The sequence below is a fragment of the Festucalex cinctus genome, chromosome 4 (assembly GCF_051991245.1).
Source record: "Festucalex cinctus isolate MCC-2025b chromosome 4, RoL_Fcin_1.0, whole genome shotgun sequence".
In the NCBI taxonomy this organism is placed as follows: domain Eukaryota; kingdom Metazoa; phylum Chordata; class Actinopteri; order Syngnathiformes; family Syngnathidae; genus Festucalex; species Festucalex cinctus.
Genome location: NC_135414.1, coordinates 1,273,995 through 1,293,806, shown reverse-complemented (window position 1 = coordinate 1,293,806; position 19,812 = coordinate 1,273,995). Strand labels below are relative to the sequence as shown.

Below are 19,812 nucleotides of genomic sequence, written 5' to 3'. Positions count from 1 at the left end.
GCCTAGCTAATCAATTGGCCAAGATGGCCGCCGCTCTGTATGGACAGGAGTGTGAGAATCCCTGGCCAAGCTAATCAATTGGCCAAGATGGCCGCCGCTGTGTGTGGGCAGTAGTGTGAGAATCCCTGGCCTAGCTAATCAATTGGCCAAGATGGCCGCCGCTGTGTGTGGGCAGTAGTGTGAGAATCCCTGGCCTAGCTAATCAATTGACCAAAATGGCCGCCGCTCCATGCGGGCAGAGGCCGAGAATCCTGGGTGCACCTCAACAATTGGCCAAGATGGCCGCCACTCTGTGTGGGCAGTAGTGTGAGAATCCCTGGCCAAGCTAATCAATTGGCCAAGATGGCCGCCGCTCTGTATGGGCAGTAGTGTGAGAATCCCTGGCCTAGCCAATCAATTGGCCAAGATGGCCGCCACTCTGTATGGACAGTAGTGTGAGAATCCCTGGCCAAGCTAATCAATTGGCCAAGATGGCCGCCGCTCTGTATGGGCAGAAGTGTGAGAATCCCTGGCCAAGATGGCCGCCGCTCTGTATGGGCTGTAGTGTGAGAATCCCTGGCCAAGATGGCCGCCGCTCTGTATGGACAGTAGTGTGACCATCCCTGGCCAAGCTAATCAATTGGCCAAGATGGCCGCCACTGTGTGTGCGCGGTGGTGGGGAAATTCCAGGCGTAGATTACAACAAGCAGCTCTGATTGGCTGAGGCAGTTGCTGTGCAGAAGTGAGAGAGTGGGCAGAATAGCTCAAAAAGCACCATTTAAATAGCAGTTCATTACATTACATTTCATAAAGCCGAATGCACTGGTCCGTTCTGGGTCACTTCCTACATGTTAACTTTGCATTAGGATTAGCATGCTAAGCTAACATTAGCATTAGCATGCTAACTTAGCATTAGCATTAGCATGCTAACTTAGCATTAGCATGCTAACTTAGCATTAGCATTAACATGTTAACGTAGCATTAGCATGCTAAGTTACCATTAGCATGCTAACTTTGCATTAGCATTAGCATGCTAACTTAGCATTAGCATGCTCATTTAGTATTAGCATGCTAATTTAGCATTAGCATGCTAACTTAGCATTAGCATGCTAATTTAGCATTAGCATGCTAACATAGCATTAGCATGCTAACGTAGCATTAGCATTAGCATCCTAACTTAGCATGAGCATGACAAACTAGCATGAGCATGACAAACTAGCATTAGCATGGTAACTTAGCATTAGCATGGTAACTTAGCATTAGCATGCTAAGCTAACATTAGCATGCTAAGCTAACATTAGCATGCTAAGCTAACATTAGCATGCTATCTTAACAATAGCATGCTAACTTAGCATTAGCATGCTCAGCTAACATTAGCATGCTAACTTAGCATTAGCATTAACATGCTAACCTAGCATTAGCATCCTAAGCTAACATTAACATGCTAACTTAGCACTAGCATGCTCACTTCCTGTTGATTTCAGGTCACTTCCTGTTGAAATCAGGTCACTTCCTGTTGATTTTAGCTCAGTTCTGGGTCACTTCCTGTTGATATTAGGTCACTTCCTGTTCAAATTTCATCACTTCCTATTGATATCAGGTCATTTTTAGGTCATTTCCTGCTGAAATGTAGTCACTTCCTGTTGAATTTAGGTATGTCTGGGTCACTTCCTGTTGAAATTAGGTCAATCCCTGTCATACCTAATCAATTGGCCAAGATGGCCGCCACTCAGGGGCCGGGAATCCTGGGTGCACCTCAACAATTGGACAAGATGGCCGCCACTCTGTGTGTGCGCAGTGGTGCTGAAGTCCCTGGCCTAGGGAATCAATTGGCCAAGATGGCCGCCGCTCTGTGTGGGCAATAGTGTGAGAATCCCTGGCCTAGCTAATCAATTGACCAAAATGGCGGCCGCTCCATGCGGGCAGAGGCCGAGAATCCTGGGTGCACCTCAACAATTGGCCAAGATGGCCGCCACTCTGTGTGGGCAGTAGTGTGAGAATCCCTGGCCTAGCCAATCAATTGGCCAAGATGGCCGCCACTCTGTATGGACAGTAGTGTGAGAATCCCTGGCCAAGCTAATCAATTGGCCAAGATGGCCGCCGCTGTGTGTGGGCAGTAGTGTGAGAATCCCTGGCCTAGCTAATCAATTGACCAAAATGGCGGCCGCTCCATGCGGGCAGAGGCCGAGAATCCTGGGTGCACCTCAACAATTGGCCAAGATGGCCACCACTCTGTGTGGGCAGTAGTGTGAGAATCCCTGGCCTAGCCAATCAATTGGCCAAGATGGCCGCCACTCTGTATGGACAGTAGTGTGAGAATACCTGGCCAAGCTAATCAATTGGCCAAGATGGCCGCCGCTCTGTATGGGCAGTAGTGTGAGAATCCCTGGCCAAGATGGCCGCCGCTCTGTATGGACAGTCGTGTGAGAATCCCTGGCCAAGCTAATCAATTGGCCAAGATGGCCGCCGCTCTGTATGGGCTGTAGTGTGAGAATCCCTGGCCAAGATGGCCGCCGCTCTGTATGGACAGTAGTGTGAGCATCCCTGGCCAAGCTAATCAATTGGCCAAGATGGCCGCCACTGTGTGTGTGCGGTGGTGGGGAAATTCCAGGCGTAGATTACAACAAGCAGCTCTGATTGGCTGAGGCAGTTGCTGTGCAGAAGTGAGAGAGTGGGCAGAATAGCTCAAAAAACACCATTTAAATAGCAGTTCATTACATTACATTTCATAAACAAAAATATAATATTGTGCTTTGATTTTTTTTTTATTAAGCGAAAATAGGGAATGATCTGAAGAGTTTAAAATTCGAATGGTTTTAATTGATCAAGAAATGTGGAAGTTAAGCCATAATCTCAAAACTGAAAATGGGTTACTGTCACTTTAACAAATATGCGCATTCACGCACACACATTTCGTAATTACCAGGTGGGCGAACATTTTGCTTCAATTGAGTTCTATGAGAAAGCGCACACCTCGAACAAAAGGCTCTCACGACTCAACGGTTTAAGATACAGATTTCAGAAATGCCCCGTTAGAACGGCAAGGCTTTGGGGAACGCAAGCATGTTCTCATTTTTTAAATCGGATAAAAAATGACCAAATTAGAGCAGGTTGAAAACGTGTGACTTTTAAAAAAATGACAAAAAAAGGCGGCGAAAATAACATGGGGCTCAATGGGCGAAAAAGTGCGACTTCCCCTCGCTTCAAGTCAAATAAAAGGTACTAAATGACACCTTTGCCGCACAAAAGTGGGTTTGTCTGAAAGAAGACCCTTGTGACTACAAAATATCCAAATTTGATGTTTACTGAGCAAATATTGTGGCCACGGTGACGAGTTGAAGTGAAATTTTTTTAAATATTTTTTTTTTTTGTCTCTCCACCCTAGCGCTGATTGCTCCACTCTAGCAAACGCAATACACACTAATGTAAAAAGCCTTTTTTTCTTCATTTCACATCCTGTCTTTGAACCCGCACAGGAGGGAGCGCTTACATTTCTTAAAAAAAATTTCGACACAGAGCTAAAGATGGGAAAAATTGCAACAAAATGAGCTAAAAATCGTCTCGGTCGGTCAATGTATGTGCGCGTAGCGTAGCTTCGAAAAAGGTGTTAAATTTGTCGATGTTTTTCCCCCTTCTCCATTCATTCCTATGGGATTTTTTGGCGGGGTTTTTGGGAAATTGCGTCGCCATGGTAACTCAAAATTCTGAAAAAAAAAGGTTCCCCGCCGAGTCAGATCGAGACGCATCTTTTGATACCTCATTTGTGCCGGTACGTTCAACGGTACGGCCCGCATTTTTTCTGAAAAATTCCGGATAATAAAGAAAAATAATAAGAAACGCCGTTTTTCTGGATACTAATATGTGACTGCTCCGCAGCAGTAGCTTTGCTACTGCTTTACGGGCAGCAGTCACATAATAAACGCCGTTTTTCTGGATACTAAGATGTGACTGCTCCGCAGCAGTAGCTTCGCTACTGCTTTGCGGGCAGCAGTCACATAATAATAAACGCTTTTTTTCTGGAGGGACCCCACATGCCATGGCCTTTCGATCAGATTCAAAATTTCCGATGGTCACAAAGTAACTCCTTTCCTCCAAATAGGACCTGAACCATTTAAGGACTGTTCCATTAAACCCCACCCAAGTTTCCAGCCTGTGTAACAGTATATTATGATCAATCGTGTCAAATGCTGCACTGAGGTCCAACAAGACGAGCACTGATACCTTCCCTGCATCAGTGCTCAATCTTATATCATTCAGTACTTTAATCAGAGCTGTTTCTGTTCTGTGATGAGGTCGGAAACCTGACTGGAATTTATCCAAAAATCCGTTTAAGCTCAAGAAATTGCTGAGTTGATTAAAAACCACTTTTTCAACTATTTTAGTTACGAAGGGAAGGTTTGCGATTGGTCTATAATTTGCTAGCAGGGAGACATCCAGTGTTCTCTCTTTTAGAATGGGCTTGACGGCGGCTACTTTCAGAGATTTAGGAAGCTCACCTGATTGAAGTGAGCAATTAATTATTTGTTGTAAATCGATCTGAACAGATTTCACAATGGTTTTGAAAAAGCCAGATGGTATTGAGTCAAGACAGCTTGTGGAAGGTTTCAATTGCTGAACCAAGTCTACTACAGTATTTTGAACAACTGAGTCAAATTCTGTCATGCTAATTAAATTATTCCTAGGTGATTTTAAGTGCTGCATCATTTTGTTATTTTGCTGGTTTGTAACAATATTTGACCTGATGGCTTGTACTTTTTCACTAAAGTAGCAGACAAATTCATTGCATTTATCTGTTGGGAGGAGTTCTAGCGCTGCTTGATTTGGGGGATTTGTGAGTTTGTCAACCAAATAGGCAAATAGAGTGCGTGTATTGTTGGGGTTCCTACTAATAATTTCAGAAGTGTTGTTGTCTAGCTATTACCAACTCTTGGTTAAAATGACAAAGACATTGTCTGTACAGGTCAAAAAGAACTTGGAGTTTAGTTTTTCTCCACTTTCGCTCTGCTTTTCTGCATTTACATTTCAAAGTCATTATGTTGGTAGCACACCTCCAAAGTGTTTTAGTTCGGGATGAAATGGTCTTAGTTTTAATAGGAGCAACAGCATCCAAAGCATTCGAGATTTTTGAGGTGAATTCATCCAGAAGTTCATCAACGGTCTCTGCATTTACAGTTGGTGATGCAGCCATTAATTCCAGAAACATGTTGCTTGTATTCTAATTTATGTACCTTTTTTTAATAGAGACAGTAATTGTTTGAACTTCTGGGATTGTTTATAATTCAAAAAACACACAGGAATGATCTGATATAGCCAGATCTTTCACCTCAACAGATAAAATGTCAACACCTTTAGAGATGACGAGATCAAGAATGTGACCTTGATTGTGTGTTGGACCTTTTACGTTGCTAGAGACCAAAAGTATCAAGTATATTACAAAATTCTTTGGTATTTTTATCCAAGTTGTTGTCAACATGAATGTTAAAGTCTCCAGTTAAGACCAGATAGTCATAGTCGGTACAAATTACTGACAGAATTTCTTCAAATTCCTCCATGAATCTGCCTTTTTGTTTTGGAGGTCTATAAATGATGACAATAACGATATTTGGTTCACTTTTTACCAAAAGACTAAGATATTCAAATGAATTAAAGCCTCCCAATAAAATTTCTTTACACTGAAATAGAGATTTAAAAATGGCAGCATGTCCACCACCTTTTTTGCCATTACGACAATTGTTCATGTAACTATAATTTGTTGGTGTTGCCTCATTCAGAACAGTGTTGCAGGAACCTTCTCTTAGCCATGTTTCATTAAAGCAGCTCTATGTAAGATTTAAAATTTCAAATCTCTACTGCCACCTGTGGCTCGTACACGCTGCGCGCACTCGTACGTGCACGACCTCAATACTGAAGACTGGGCTCTTCATATCCAATTAAACTATGTTTTCAGAGGTAAGAAGTTTTATAATGTTATACAAAGCTGGCCACTTCACGGAATGAGACTCTCGATCCCCACTAAACAATTGATGTCCACGGGACGTGCAGATCATATTGCTTTAGTCGGTCGAAGTCCAGTCCTGTGCTGTACTCCAAAACGATGTGCAAATTACGTCAATTAATTGGACCTCATTCCGATGTTAATATGCAGTTACATATTGTAGTCACCCCGCTCAACGGGCGTCAACCTGATTCTAGTCATTATTAGTGTATGTCGCCCCCAGGCTAGCGTCATTGTGCATGAGCCGAAAGGTGTGCTGACATTTATTGAAATTGACGATTGTGAAAAACATATAGACCCATTCACTACTTAGTGTGATATGGCCGTGAATGTTATCGCCATTCAGTAGTAGTGTTCACATTCCGTTAGCATAATGTAGCTACAATAGGCTGTTTTCACGGAGGAAAATAAGGCGACATTTAGCCTGATTGAAACGCCGCGGAATGGAACGTCTGTTCTTCATAAAGTCATTCTGTTCTATTACATTCAACTTTGCCGCCCCTTTCGCGCTAAATGTTGCCGTCCACCTCACTTTCACCCTAATAGTTACGACCGACAAGTGATAGATCTTGAGGTTACTGCTATTTGAAAACAACACATTTTCTTTTCAATGTCAAGATACTCGCTTCTTACCTTTTCGAGTAGAAAGAAAGCCAGCTGTGAATCACTTTTCTAATCCAAGTCCGATCTCAACGCTCTCCACCGCTGAAATGTCAAACCAATGTTCACTCTCGTTCTCGGCGCCGGTCACTATCAAGTTTTGATTTATTTTTTTTTCGTGGCACTTGACATTGTTTTCTTTTTTTTTTTTTTTGAGCAGCCTTCCGCGGAGTAACAGCGGGTGTCTGGGGCAGCGAAAATCTGTACTAGTTCCGTCTTCGCGCGACAGGAAACAACTGACAATGACGCGAATAACGTCACATCCCGCAGACAGAGGGCGGGAAATTCGAAGGATTCGGACCGGACGCTTCCTAAATAATATTGGCCAGAGGCTTGTAGGAGTACCCATTGTGAACAGCGAAGATGTTGATCTACTAATTAGAATATGTTTCAGTCATAAATGGTCAAATAAAAAGGCTATTGTTAAGATATTTTTTGGGGAAATCCTACATAGAGTAGCTTTAAGGAGAAATAAGTCAAGATCATATGTCATAATAATGTCATGAATCAACAATGATTTGTTAACTAGTGATCTTGTATTTAGTAGCGCTAGTTTCACAGTGGTAATCGGAGACGCTGGTTTAGTCAGAGGTTGACAAGCTATACTGACTAGGTTTGTAATAGGGGTTATGTGTTCCCTCTTACGGGCACCAGTAAGGAGACGAGCAGCAGCATTTTGGACAAGCTGGAGACGCAGCAGGGAGGACTGGCTGATCCAAAAATAAAGTGCATTACAGTAATCCAGCCGAGATGTAACAAAGGCATGGATTACCATTTCTAAGTGCTGCTGAGATAGGAGATTTTTGACCTTAGCCAGCTGTCTAAGATGAAAAAAGCTGGAGTTGACAACAGCGGCAATTTGGCAGTCCAGTTTAAAGTCACTGTCCATCTTGACACCCAGGTTTGAGGCTGTTGGCTTCAGATATTGTGCCAGAGGACCCAAGTCGGCAGGATGAGAAGAGCCGCTGGGGCCAAAGACCATAACTTCTGTTTTCTTCTCATTGAAGTTCAAGAAATTTAAAGCAATCCAGGCTTTGATTTCTTCCAGACAGGACAAAAGAAAGCGTCCTTTTTACAAAGCGGGACATAGATCTGACTGTTATCCGCCTAGCAGTGAAAAGAAATTCCATGTTTTCTAAGGATGGAGCCCAAGGGCAGTAAATATAATGAGAACAGAATGGGCCCCAATAAAGATCCTTGTGGAACACATATGACAGTGGGGCGGTACGGGACTCGGAGCACCCAAGGCAAACACAGAATGTTCTGTCGGCCAAGTAGGATCGAAACCACTCAAGAGCAGGACCACCAATGCCCACCTGGTGCTGTAAACGAGCCAACAGAATACTGTGGTCCACTGTATCAAATGCTGCAGTCAGGTCTAACAGTATGAGACATACATAGTCTCATGATACGGGCTGTTTGGTCCCTGTCCGACCGGTGTCAGAGTTTGGTCCGCATTGCCGTATTGTCGTATTCATTTCCAGTGAGGGTTGGACTCCGCCAAGGCTGCCCTTTGTCACTGATTCTGTTCCTCACTTTTATGGACAGAATTTCTAGGCGCAGCCGAGGCTTCGAGGAAATCCGGTTTGGTGGCCTCAGCATTGCATCTCTGCTCTTTGCAGATGATGTGGTGCTGTTGGCTTCATCAAGCCGTGACCAACTCTCACTGGAGCGGTTCGCAGCCGAGTGTGAAGCGGTTGGGATGAAGATCAGCACCTCCAAATCCGAGACCATGGTCCACAGTCGGAAAAGGGTGGCGTGCCGTCCTTGGGTCGGAGATGAGATCCTGCCCCAAGTAGAGGAGTTCAAGTATCTTGGGGTCTTATTCACGAGTGAGGGCAGGATGGACCGGGAGATCGACAGGTGGCAGCACTCTCGATTTACCGGTCGATCTCCGTTCCCAACCTCACCTATGGCCACGAGCTGTGGGTCGTGACCGAAAGAAAAAGATCCCGGATACAAGCGGCCGAAATGAGTTTCCTCCGCAGGGTCTCCGGGCTCTCCCTGAGAGAAGCTCGGTCATCCGGGGGGGACTCAGAGTCGAGCCGCTGCTCCTCTGCGTTGAGATGCACGAGTTGAGGTGGCTTGGATATCTGGTTCGGATGCCTCCTGGACGCCTCCCAGGGGAGGTGTTCCGGGCATGTCCCACCGGCGGGAGGCCCCAAGGATGACCCAGGAGACACTGGAGAGACTATGGTTGTGTCAAAATTCAGAAGGCTGGGTCCTCTGAAGTCATGCAGGCGACAAATTTGCCCTTCGAAGGACCCAGCCTTCTAAATTTGTACACAGGCTATATCTTTCGGCTGGCCTGGGAACGCCTTGGGATCCCGCCGGAGGAGCTGGTTAAAGTAACCGGGGAGAGGGAAGTCCGGGCTTCCCTGCCCCCGTAACCCGACCCCGGATATATTGTTTGGATGGGTGGATGGATGGATGGATGGATGGATGGATGGATGGATGGATGGATGGATTGGCTGGGTGGATGGATGGATGGATGGATGGATGGAGATATATATATCGGATTTGATATTAACGTTTAATAATCCTGTCATTTTCACCAATACATGCAACACTGCATTTGTAGTATTCCATTTTTTTCTATATTAACTTGACCATTCGCACTGCTTTGTAAAAACATTTTGTTTACCATGCTCAGGCCCTGGGCAGGATCATATTTTGGTCCCAGTATGAATATTCTTTGTCCTTTCTTCACCACACCGCTGTAAACCCTGGCAAATGCTATGAAAGTCTCCTTTTGCTCTTCTGCCTTGGATTCTTTCAGCACTTGAGTTTCCATCTCATCTGCCAAAAAATGAGAACACAAACTTCAGATGTTACTCGTGTGACTCAGAGGATAAATAATATTACTTTGCCATACCAACTGTCAGTTTGCATCTTTTGGATTTTCCTAAGTGAGCAATGAATATTTTTAATACATACAATTTTACGATACAAATCATAATAGTGCAGATTAATGGTTTAAACTTGCTGCAGGAGCTCTTCAGTATAAAATTTTATGCAGGTTGTCGCATAATTTTTCAATCAATCAAACAACTTTAATTATATAGCACCTTTCATACATTTAAAATGCAACTCAAAGTGCTGGACATCCATAATGCAATAAAATAAAAGAAAGAAAAAAGCCCCCCCATCCCCATGATCGTACCCACAGACACACCCAAAACCCAACAAACACATGAAAACCACAACATGGCGGGGCACATATGTACCCTGTAAGGCACCCAGGAGGAGTTCATCCACAGTGAGATGGATGAAGACCAAGCACCCTCTCACTGTGGAGGCTCCCCCATGAGAAAACACTGGAGCTAAAAATTTAATAACTACCAAATAAAAACATTTAAACACTAAAAGAAAACCGTTAAACACGATAGAAAAAAATAAATAAATAAAAACAAAGCTACAAGACAATATAGATTAAAATAGTTAAATAAATAAAAGGGGATAAAAAAATAAAAATAAAAATAATAATAATAATAATAAAATAATAATAATAATAATAATAATAATAATGATAACAATAAAATAAAAAAAGGTCAATCAAATGCCAAACTAAAAAAGTAAGTCTTAAGCCTCCTCTTAAAAACAAATATTCTCTGCAGACCTGATGCTCTCCGGCAGGCCATTCCATAGGTGAGGACCATAGTGGCTAAAGGCAGCTTCACCATGTGTCTTGGTCCTCACCTTTGGAATAGTTAAAAGGCCACTGCCAGAAGACCTCAGAAGCCGCGAGGGGTAATAGGGTAAAAGCAAGTCAGATAAATAAGATGAGCCAAGACCGTTAAGACATTTAAAAACTAATAAAAGCACCTTCAAATCAATCCTGAAACGCACGGGGAGCCAATGCAGCGATTTTAAAACTGGTGTAATGTGCTCCCGCCCTCCGGTCCCCGTCAGCACACGTGCATCTGAGTTCTGAAGGAGCTGTAGGACTGAAATATTGTTTTTGGGAAGACCAGAGAGTAGGGAATTACAATAATCTAAACGACAAGAAATAAAAGCATGCATCAGCACCTCCGTGTTGGCCTGTGAGAGAAACGGGCGGACTCTGGCAATATTCTTAAGATGGTAAAAACCGATCTTGGCCACATTTTTAATATGAGGATTAAAAGTAAGCTCAGAGTCAAAAAGGACGCCCAAATTCTTTACACATTGCGTGGGTTTAAAATCTTGTAGTTTAGGTAAAAGTTTCTCTCTCTGACATTCAAGACCGATGACTAAAACCTCTGTTTTGTCCTGGTTGAGCTGCAGGAAAATTTCTTCCTATCTAAAATACAATTTAAAAGGGTATCAATAGGCCCCATGTCATCAGGTGACACGGCGATATACAGCTGTGTATCGTCAGCGTAACTGTGGAAGTTGACGCCGTGTCTCCTGATGACTTCCCCAAAGGGAAGCATATAAAGATTAAAAAGTAATGGGCCTAAGATTGAGCCTTGGGGAACCCCACATTTAATTTCATGGGTTTCAGAGGAACATGTATCCATACTTACAAAGAAATATCGGTGTGTGAGATAATAAAACCAGTTAAAAACTGTACCAGAGATGCCCACCAGGCTTCTAAGTCTGTTTAATAAAATGTGGTGATCTACTGTATCAAAGGCAGCACTTAAATCCAGTAGCACCAAGACTGTAAGCTTTTTCATGTCTTCATTACACCTGATATCATTTAAAATCTTTAAAAGGGAAGTCTCGGTACTGTGGTTCATCCTAAAACCAGACTGATATTTCTCTAAAATATTATTTGTATCTAAAAATGAATTTAATTGAATAAAAATTTTTTTTTCTAAAATCTTACTTAAAAAGGGTAAGTTGGATATAGGTCGATAACTATTAAAACTGCTGGGGTCCAAATTGCTTTTCTTCAGAAGGGGCTTCACCACCGCCGTTTTAAAGGCGGCAGGAAAGACACCCGTCTGAAGAGAGCAATTGACTATAGTTAAAATCTGTTCCTCAAAAAATCCAGAAAATGTCTTAAAAAGTGATGTGGGAATCGGATCTAAAAGGCAAGTTGTTGGGTTGACCTGGGAGAAAACTCGACCAAGTGTCCTTGCATCAACCAGGGTAAAACTTTCCAGTGTTTCCTCAGGTAAAAGTGACTGTCCATATTTATTAAAACTTATATTTTGATCAACTAAAAGACTGGACCTAATGCCATCAATTTTACTTCTGAAGTGGTCTGCAAAGCCATCACAGAGAGTTTTTGGCCTGATTGTTTTCACACCATCCAGTTCCAGTTCAGTGGGCCTAGTGATTGAGTGTCCACTCTGAGCCCGGGAGGTTGTGGGTTCACTCCCCGGCCGGGTCATACCAAAGGCTATAAAAATAGGACCCATTTGCCTCCATGCTTGACACTCAGCATGCATGGTTGGAATTGGGGGGTTAGATCACCGAATGATTTCCGAGCGCGGCACCGCTGCTTACCGCGAATTTCACCCCACTTAGGTGGGTGTGACAATCAGTACAATCAGGTAATTTAACTTTTTAAACTGACTAGGCTAAAGTTGGATTCTAAACAAACCAACTGGATCTCAGATAAGTTGATATGTCCAAACCAGTTCGTTTGCTGCCTTCACAACTGTCCAAGTGAACTGAACCAAGGTTGTGGGGGAAAATTAGTGTGACTAAAGCTCAAAATCTGTAGTAATAGTTAATTTTAGGGATGGGCGTGTTACGGTATCAGGTTTTGGTATCGGGGCCAATACCAACCTTATTTTAGTTTTTCGGTACTCATGACGGTGGGCGATGCCAGTATCGGCCGGCCTCTAGTAGCCGTTTACAATCAGGAACTACAAATTAAAAAATAGAGGAATTGAAAATTGTCAATAATTTCATGCAAATTTTTTTCATGCAATTATAGGTATTTCTTTAAAATTACATGTTTTTTGGGGGGGGGGATTTTACGTACTAGTTGTATCAGTGACCAATCAAGACTTGAGTATCAGTATCAGTCTGAAAAAAGTAGTATCAAACATCCCTAGGTTATTTCAATGCACTGCTAATGGTTGACCACAACATTTCATAGCTGTCTTTCCATTACCTTTTTTCGCAAAAATAAAAGCGAAATTGTACTATTTCGATAAAGTACAATTTCGATATACTTGTTTCCATTGAAGAGCGTTTAGCTTCTGAAGCGCAATTCTCGGAATATACCATCTCGCGAGACCTCGCTGTTCTGTAGGAGGTGCTCATGATGTTTACGGTAGATGGACGCCCTGTGTAGTTACCTTAAAAACACTCACCCCTCATCGGGCGGGTTCGGGCATTTAATGTTGCTTAAAAAGATTTGTTATTCCCTGGGGACGCAGTTCCGAAACGATAGCGATTGGCCCCGTACGTCCTACTTCTTGTAACCCTAAAATGTTGATGTTGTTCCTCGATGCTGGGTAAAAGGCGGGTTGCAAATAGTTTAAAGTTTCTGATATTTTCTGGCATATTCCCTGCTATATTAACCATGGCAGGACATGAGTTCAAGCTCATCTCCTTTTATTCAACTTCTCGAAGGAGGCTTGCTCGGTTACACCTCTCTCTCTTTTGCGCTCATGACGTGCAGTAGACAGAACACTAATCATGTAAACTAAAATACAATACCAAAATTAATAATCAGGGTTCTTGCAGGAATCCCTCAGTGAAATTTTAGACCTTTTTTAGACCATTAGGAAATTTTTTTTAGACCAACTTCACGACCGTCCAAAGACATAAAAAAAAAAAAGTTCACATATTTGATTCTCAAAACCATGTCAACTTGTATTGGTTTCAAACATGTCGAAGTGCACCAAACGCATACAACATCCATCCATCCATTTTATTGACCGCTTATTCCTCACAAGGGTCGCGGGGCGTGCTGGAGCCTATCTCAGCTGGCTCTGTGCAGTAGGCGGGGGACACCCTGGACTGGTTGCCAGCCAATCGCAGGGCACACAGAGACGAACAACCACCCAGACTCACAAGCACACCTAGGGACAATTCGGAGCACCCAATTAACCTGCCATGCATGTCTTTGGAATGTGGGAGGAGACCGGAGTACCCGGAGAAGACCCACGCGGGCAAGGGGAGAACATGCAAACTCTACCCAGGAAGGCCGGAGCCTGAACTCGAACCCAAGTCCTCAGAACTGGGAGGCGGACATGCTAACCTGTCAACCACTGTGCCGCCCAGGCATACAACATATACAATGCAATAAACAATATTGACAATGACCATCCTGAGATGATCTTCAGTTCCCAAAACAATGTACACAACAATCACATACATACATACATACAACCTATTTTAAACAGCTTTAATAAGTTTTTTCTTTTAATTATGATTTTTATTATTTTAAACTTCCTTACGCTCAATGTTTTAAAGTTTGCTAAATAATGTTTTAATATTGTCATTGTATGTTCTTTCTAGTAACTTTTGTACCCTATTTTTATGTACTCTTCTTCCTCTCGATGTTTACTGTTTTTTTATGCTTATGTGTTGCTTTCCTTGCGTAAAGCACACTGAGTTGCCTTGTGTATGAAATGTGCTATACAAATAAACTTGCCTTGCCTCTACAACCATATTCGCGCCCAAAGTACCCAACTTTATGTTTTTTGCAAACTTCGCAATGAGCCGAGTGCCTATCGCCAGCTACCTCATCCAACCAGCTGGAAAAGTCGGGAATTCCGAGCCAGTTCTTGTTGAACTGGCATTTACCCATTTTCTTACAAATTGACTAATCACACTTTCCGTTCTGACTAGCTAAAAATAATTGTCCACACTCTCCGTTCAGACAAGCTAACTGCATTATCTTGGCGGAAAGTCTGTAACAATGTTACATTCACACAAATAGCTAAGGGGCTTTGTAAGCCTGTGATCAGATCACTCTTGGATTAGCGATTGTTACTTTCCATGAGTTTCTTGCCTGGTTAAATAAAGGAGCTGAAAAAAAAAAAGTTTCGATTAGCTTTACTCGCTAGCGTTTCATTGCCGGAGCTGTACAGTGTTCACACCCCTGGACGCAGCCGCTTCATTGACATTCGCACACCGGAGATAGGGGCTTTGCTTTGCTTCTAATTACATTATGGAAAAAGTCCTCTCGAAAAAAAAAAAACGTTTCAGCATCGCAATTAACTGGCCACCACTGTGCTAATATGCTTTGGCTAATATCAACAGTGATGTCTTCTGCTGTTTTGGTACACAGTTCAAAAAACGCAACAAAAACAAAAACGTGAAGACATACCAACCCAGGTCTGCCAAGTTCGTCATTCACCACCCTGCCCGTTTGTTTTTGTCCCGGTATAGTGTTAGCTTAACATGTTGAGCTCGGGATGTCCGCAGACAGCAACAACGATAATTCCTCCCCCTCCTGTTGTCGTATCTCGCGGCAAAACAAGCCGCGCGCGTCACATCTCACATCTCATTTGCACCGCCCCACGTACCTTCGGTCCCGCCTGCCTGAACTACATTGCAATGCAATGCAAACGCACCCCCTCAAATGTCTCCTTCACTTTGAGCACGCAAATAATAGAAACATCGCAACATGAACATTTTTTGTTCTTTTTCTTTCTTTCTACGGGAGCAGACACTTCTCGGAATGTAAGGAGTGGATGTAAGAATTTTAGACTTGGGTAAATTAAATTTTAGACCTAGGATGAAAATATGGCTCTTTTTTTAAGACATTTTAGGCCTAAAATTTAACTTTCTGAATTTTAGAATTTTTAAGACTTTTTTTTTTTTTTTTTTTTTTAGACCCCGCAGGAGCCCTGAATAATTCTCAAAACAAATATTTGTCATTTGCAAGTACCGGTAAATAAAAATACACAACAGGCAAACAACGTGTTACATTCCTTTCCTCCGTGACCACATCTCATGACGACTAATGCGCAAAAAGTGTTTCCATTACACTTTTGCGAAGTACGTCCGATTTCGACACGTCTCAAAAACCACCTCATGAGAGCGCAAAAACCTTTTTTGCGATATTTGAGTTATTTTTTCGCAAATCTAATGTTTGTATTACCAACATGCTTTTCCGAAACGTGCCTTTTGCGCAAAACTGAGGGTAACGTATTTTCACGACTATAAGGCACACTGTGCAAATTTCCCTGCTCTAACGTGCTGCGCCCTTTAAGAGACTCCTCGATTACGTTATTCCTGCACCAAGTGACATGCGCATTCTGATCCTAGTGTTCAGTACGCGGAAGGAGCGGCCAGAGTTAGACGACCGTATCAGACTTACATGTTAACTCGCTTGTTGTGCGTAATTGACGCTGTAAGTATAATAATTAGTTCTTCATAGTTCTGTGTACAATTTGTCAATTCTAAGTAGGGCTTACTCATGTAGAATGCCTGAATTCTGCCTTTGTTTACATTTCCCGCGGCGCCATTATCCACGCTGTAGTTTGTAGTCTATTATGTGGTCTTTGGTGCGCCCTTGTGGATATTTCGTGTAAACAGACTGCACCACAAGAAATAGTATTTTGCCTTATTTAGTGTACAAATAAGATTGTAAAATTCTTTGTGCCATTGATATAATTTGTTATTACTTTAAACAATTGATATTGTTTAGTGCGATGCCTCAATGGACCTTATTGTAATTGTTTACATTTATTTGTTTGTTACACAACTCCACAACTTCATTACAATTTATCAATATTATGACATCAGACCTTAATACCATCAACAATCAACAAATCCATGTTCTGCCATCATTGTGGTGATTAAAGACACTCAACCCCATCTCTGGATTCGCTGCAATCTTTCTAACCGAAGATTTAGGCCAGACGAGTGTAGACCCAGCATACTTTCAATAATATTCCATAAGTGGTCCTTTGAGCCGGATCTACACGAGCTGCGCTATGGCCACATCCAGAGACTTCTATGATGGGCAGCCACCCTTGAGTCCCCGTCCCAGCAGAGTGTGCCGCATTCCCGGACATCTGGAGGACTTTGAACTAAGCTACCCACCAGCACGTCTTCAACCATCCACAGTGATGCCAGTATCACCTCCGCCACCAAGATATGTTGTTCCACCAAGCCCAGATAGATGGTCTACTACTTCAGAACCAGCTTATCAGCCAGCGGAAAACAATGTAAACAAAAATACAGCTGTTGGAGGCACGTTGGCAGGCCATGAGCCGACAAATGAGAGAGCTAGAAAGGGAGATGAGTATCGTCAGATCAACTTCACATCCACATAGTGCCTTAGCTCGGCCCTATTATCCCTACAGTTATGCTGCAGAGCAACCTCACTACAGCAGCCTGCCTCACCTTGAGAGAATTTGCATATCACCAAGTCCGAGCATCAATTCCGAAGCACGATATACCTCACCTCCACAAGAGCAAGTTATTCCACTCCAGTCTCCTCAGCTTTTGCCGACCCCTCACGTACCTCCTCTACTTCCTACATCACCTCTGCTGCTCACCCCTCTTGAGCCAGTACAGCTTCAGCAGACCCCGCCAGCAGTGGTTCCAGTTTCAGCACCAGGGACAGCTCCTGTACCCCCAGCAGTGCCTACAGCACCACTCCATGCAGCAGATCCAGCACCGCCTGCAGAGCCTGAGGACTATTGGCCCCCACCTCCTCCTCCTGTAGATGATGCTACTGCTGCTCTGCTTCCATCTCTGCACCATACCACACTTCCAGCTGTATCTACACAGCATGTGATTACTCCTCCAGCGATTACCTATAGTGCACCGACGTACTCTCCAACATGTACCGCAACAGTCCCTTCTCAGCCTGGGCCACAGACTGTATATCCTCCTACATACACTTCCCATGCAGCACTACCACCAGCAGTACCCGTCTGTCAGCCCTCTCAGATCTCTGCCAGTGTCCACACACCCAATATGCTAGAATTGGCTATCGCATTCTCATTTGGCATCCCCAAGCCACAGCTGTGCATCTTCAGCTCAGGGAAGGAGAGTGACTTTCTCATACTCAAAAAAGGTTTCGACAGTGTGATTGGACCCCACAGCCATTTAACCGAAGACTACAAATATCAAGTCCTTCTCGACCATCTGACATTCCCTGCGGCAGTCCAGATTGCTAAGCGATATATTAACAGTGCCATTCCATACACCAGTGCCATGACAGCCCTCCAGCTGAGGTATGGACAACCCAGACAACTAGTTCAAGGAGAACTGAAAACCATCATGAATGCTGCTCCAGTGAAATCAGGAGATTACCAGGGCATTGAGGACTTCGCGGCTGCAGTTGGCACACTTGTGGGCATGTTACGCAGTATGGAAGGCCCTTCATCATCAGCAGAGCTGTGTTGTGGTTCGCACGTTGACACTTTGCTCACCAAGTTACCTTCCCACTTCCGAGACTCATTTGCTGAATATTGTTTTAACAGAAGTATAATTCAGAGCGGCAGTGACAAGGCATATACTCTGCCTGACTTAGCTGAGTGGCTTGAACGCAAAGTACAAACACTCCAAGTGTCCCGTCGCATAGGATCAAACACCACTGAGTCCAGTAATGCAGACAACCGGGAACGAAAGAACAGTCGACAACAGAAACCAAGGTCCACTGCGGTGTTACTAGGAAGTAACCCTAGTGTGGAGCACCCTGGGACACAACCAGCATCAGCTCCTCCACTCCAAACCAAGAAGCGGGATCGATTCAAACCCTATTGTCCATACTGCAATAATCAAGAACACTACTTAAACGCATGTGTTGAGTTCACCAAGCTTACCAGTGAAGCAAAAGCAAGCTGGATCAAAGACAGGGGAAAATGCTGGAGATGTGGCCGAGGACATTCACCCGATAATTGTACACTGAAAAAACCCTGCTCCACCTGTGGGGAGCAACACCTTCCTGTACTGCATGAAGTAGCTCTCACCAAAAATATACTAACTGTATGTACTCCCTCCAGTGTTTCTTAAATCGATCAAGCAACTCACTCAGGCAGAGTGATGTTGAAAGTTGTACCCATCCGTCTGCATAATGGAAGGAAATTTGTGGATACACATGCAGTGTTGGATGACGGCTCCGAGCGCACCATCATCCTGCCCACAGCGATTCGCCAGTTAGGCCTCACCGGACAACAAGAAGTCCTACCTCTGAGAACCATTAAACAGGAAGTAGTACAGGTGAAGGGAGCAACTGTGTCATTCCAAGTTTCTACACGCAGAAAGAAGAGGATGAAATACAACATTAATAATGCTTTCACAGCTGCCGAATTGAACCTTGCCGAACAGTCCTGCTCAGCGGAGCTCCTGCAGAGAGCTTCTAATTACTTGAAGGACCTATCCCTGCCGTCCTTCAACAAAGTCAAGCCCATGGTACTCATCGGGTCAGACAACCCTCACCTGATCACACCTAAGCGGCCCATCAGGTGTGGACCCACCGGTTGTCCTGTAGCTGTGTGCCTTGGGATGGGCAGTGCAGGGACCAGCTAGCTTTCTTCAACAGCCTTCAACTGGGAGCAGCTGCCTTCATTTATCAGTCCTGTCTCCCTCTGAAGAGCTGCAGCAACATGTGGAGAGATTGTGGCAGATCGACACACTGCCATTTCGCTCACCTAAAGAGGCAACACGTTCTGGGGAAGATAAAGCAGCCCTAGAACAGTTGGAGCAGAAGAGCGTTCGAGTTTCGGTAGATGGTGTGAATCGGTATGCAACTCCACTTCTGCGTCGAAAGAATTCACCACTCTTACACGCCACATCCAACGCGGTTATGCCTCTACTCAGAGCCACCGAGCGCCGCCTCTCACACAACCCAGAACAGCTGTCAGTTTACAATATGGAAATACACAAACTGGTGAAGGCTGGTTATGCAGTGAAAATCAGCCCAGAACAAGTCAACAGCTCAGATGAATCATGGTTTTTGCCACATCATCTTGTTTTTCATAATGGCAAACCCAGAATTGTATTCAACTGTTCCTTTGTACATCAGGGAGCCTGCCTCAATAATAACCTCCTGCCAGGTCCAAGTTTGAGCTCCTCACTACTCGCTGTGCTCCTGCGATTTCGGGAATATGCTGTAGCCATCAGTGGAGACATACGTGGCATGTTCCATCAGGTGCACCTACTTCCTCAAGACCAGCCGCTTCTCCGTTTCCTGTGGAGAGATGGTGAGAGAGAGCGCACCCCTGATGTTTACGAATGGCGAGTTTTGCCGTTCGGCACGACTTGCAGTCCATGTTGCGCCATATATGCACTGCAGCACCATGTTCAAGACTACAGTGAAG

At 43.9% G+C, this 19,812-nt stretch overlaps 1 protein-coding gene across 3 annotated transcripts in view; it reads right to left on the bottom strand.

Moving 5' to 3' along the window:
• The window catches only part of efl1 (elongation factor like GTPase 1), a 371,901-nt gene that overhangs the window by 114,137 nt on the left and 237,952 nt on the right, over positions 1 to 19,812 (bottom strand). For all 3 annotated transcript variants that reach the window (XM_077518226.1, XM_077518227.1, XM_077518225.1), the window contains exon 14: positions 9,279 to 9,433. In XM_077518226.1, the coding sequence (XP_077374352.1) occupies positions 9,279 to 9,433 (155 nt within the window). The remainder of the gene's footprint in view (positions 1 to 9,278; positions 9,434 to 19,812) is intronic.